General features: G+C 45.3%; 1 protein-coding gene across 3 annotated transcripts in view; it reads right to left on the bottom strand.

Annotated features, from left to right (window-relative positions):
- The window catches only part of LOC134061843 (dedicator of cytokinesis protein 9-like), an 80,055-nt gene that overhangs the window by 43,104 nt on the left and 34,451 nt on the right, over positions 1 to 2,500 (bottom strand). For all 3 annotated transcript variants that reach the window (XM_062517640.1, XM_062517641.1, XM_062517642.1), the window contains 5 exons: positions 2,308 to 2,390; positions 1,649 to 1,771; positions 1,448 to 1,527; positions 911 to 1,098; positions 117 to 182 (listed from right to left, as the gene is read on the bottom strand). In XM_062517640.1, the coding sequence (XP_062373624.1) occupies positions 117 to 182; positions 911 to 1,098; positions 1,448 to 1,527; positions 1,649 to 1,771; positions 2,308 to 2,390 (540 nt within the window). The remainder of the gene's footprint in view (positions 1 to 116; positions 183 to 910; positions 1,099 to 1,447; positions 1,528 to 1,648; positions 1,772 to 2,307; positions 2,391 to 2,500) is intronic.

The raw sequence follows: 2,500 nt of genomic DNA, 5'->3' as shown, positions 1-2,500 counted from the left end.
CCTGAATGCCTGAATTCTGTGACAAACAGAACATGAAAAGGACAGACTTGTCTGTGTGTGTGTGTGTGTGTGTGTTTGTGTGTGTGTGTGTGTGTGTGTGTGTGTTTGGAAATTACCTTAAGGGGCTGAGCGTCATCATCATCTGAATCTCTGAACTCTACGCAGACTGCAATGTTCCTCGCCTGAAATGGAGGGATGGACAGGTGAAAAGATGAAAAAGAGAGGAGGACAAGAAAAGAGAGAAGACATGAAAGAAGAGAAGTGACAAAACCATTCACTGGAAATGATTCACAAATTGCCTTGTCATCTCTTCCCACGTCTATGCCCAATACCGAAGCCACGCCAAACATCCTTGAAAAGTCATTTTGCTTATTTAGCAGTTGCTTCTATTCTGGTCGATCTCAGGACTGCAGATGCACCACTTGGCTTTACAAACGTCCGCTTCAGCAAAGCCGTCCATCTGGACGCCGCTTCAGGACGTTTGGCCTCTATACTGTAAGACAGCGCGCAGCCAAAACAGCACTCAAGAAATAACAGCTACATCCAGTAGCTACACCCACTATGCATTATGAATGAGTCCGTTAAAAAAAAACCAACGAAGGAGGCTTTCAGGTCAACCATGAGAGAAGTTCACCCTCGTGTCACTAGTCATTATGACGGGAAACACTACATTTTGGAGCATTTAACAATTCTATTTTTAGCATAAACGTCAAACTTGAAAATAATGTAACTATATTGCTCTAACCTGTTTTTGCACTAGAGCAACAGATTTCTTAACACCACCAACCAGTTGTTAAAAGTCATAACAGCACAGCCCCAGTTAGCCTTTGGCAATAAGAACTTGAAAATATCCAGCTAGGCAGCTAACTGAACTGTCCTCAGTGGACACGTGGGCTGTGGGGACCCCTACCTTGGCGAAGGACTTCTGCCCGTCGTACTTGAGGTGCTTGGGGTAGATGTAGAGGTGGTTGTTGTAGATGGTGAAGGGCTGGGAGCACTTGGCGATGCAGGGCACAAACTCCTCCACCTCCATCAGAGCACCACCCTGCCCGTTCAACGTGAAGGGTCTTACGGGGATGTAGGAGGATGTCACACAATCTGACCAATGAGGAGACACAAAGGGCATATGTGATTGACAATCTGACCAATGAGGAGACACAAAGAGCATATGCGATTGACAATCTGACCAATGACAAGATACAAAGGGCATATGTGATTGACAATCTGACCAATGAGAAGACATAAAGGGCCAATGTGATTGATAATCTGATCAATGAGAAGTCAAAAAACTCATATATGACACCAATCACAGTGTGTGGATCACCCACCACAGCTGTCAAGAAAGGTTGAGTCATGATGGAGTGAAATCAGGAACAAACACTGTTGTGTGTTGTGTGTACATCTTGCACTGTATGTGGCATGAGTAGTGGGATGGCTTATGGCTTACTTGAGACATCAGGGGCAACGCTATCTATGGTCACATCCAGATTCCCAAGCAGCACTGGGAGCTTGGCCATCTTCTCAGGCCTGCAAAATAAGAACACATTTCTGCAAATGGACCCAAAAGCAGTTGAACAACTTTGTCTTGGAGCATCTAACTTTAAAAAAGCATAAGAAAGGTCTAAGTGAAGTCGGGGTTCGAGCTCACTTCTTGAAGTCGGCCAGCAGCTTGAACAGGTCCTCGTCGGAGAGCTTGTTGCTGTCCTGCCTGTAGAGCGGTGAGAAGGAGGCGCTCTTGTCCAGGGTCCCTGAGGCATCCTTAAACACGGGCCTGAACACACACAGAGCACAGAGCACAACAGCAACACAGTGTGCTTCTTTTACCTCAAAGTGAAACCTTCAAACTCATTCTGATGATAAAAATGTTGTTGAGTTGGAGTGCTGCCTGGAACCACACTGTATGTCTTTTTTGTTGAGATGGTGTTCTTAGGTTGAGGGCTTGAGCAGTGTAAAACTTAGAGAAAACCTGGGCACTCAGCAGATGAAAATGTCATTTTAATGATAATTTGAACTTATAACTGACTAATAATAGGCAGAACTGTGTCTATATGTAGGTTTGTTGTACTGGACTGAATATGAGCCTTTTCGTCAATTTGCGACCATGAATTCCACGAATGTGACAGATACTGTATCACTTACGAATATGTAAACATGTACATTATTGTATAAACAAGCAACACCAGTAATAGTAAGAAGAGGCCATTTCTTTCCAACAAAAAAAAAGTCAATAATCCTTTTTAGACCACCAGCACATGAGCCCATCTGATGTGGTGCAGAACATGTGCATGTGAATGGCGGAGGCGGTACCTGGCAGCCCAGGCGAAGGGCATCCTGTACTGGCCCAGCCTGTGGCACGCCATCTTGGCATTCTTCAGCACCTTCTGGGCCACCTGGCACACACACACACACACACACACACACACACACACACACACAGGGCAGAGAGGAGAGGAGAGGCTGATTGAGTCTGATGGATGATGGTGATGGACTGGAAATCATT

Source organism: Sardina pilchardus, chromosome 17, assembly GCF_963854185.1.
Source record: "Sardina pilchardus chromosome 17, fSarPil1.1, whole genome shotgun sequence".
In the NCBI taxonomy this organism is placed as follows: domain Eukaryota; kingdom Metazoa; phylum Chordata; class Actinopteri; order Clupeiformes; family Clupeidae; genus Sardina; species Sardina pilchardus.
This window is presented reverse-complemented; position numbering and strand designations above follow the sequence as displayed.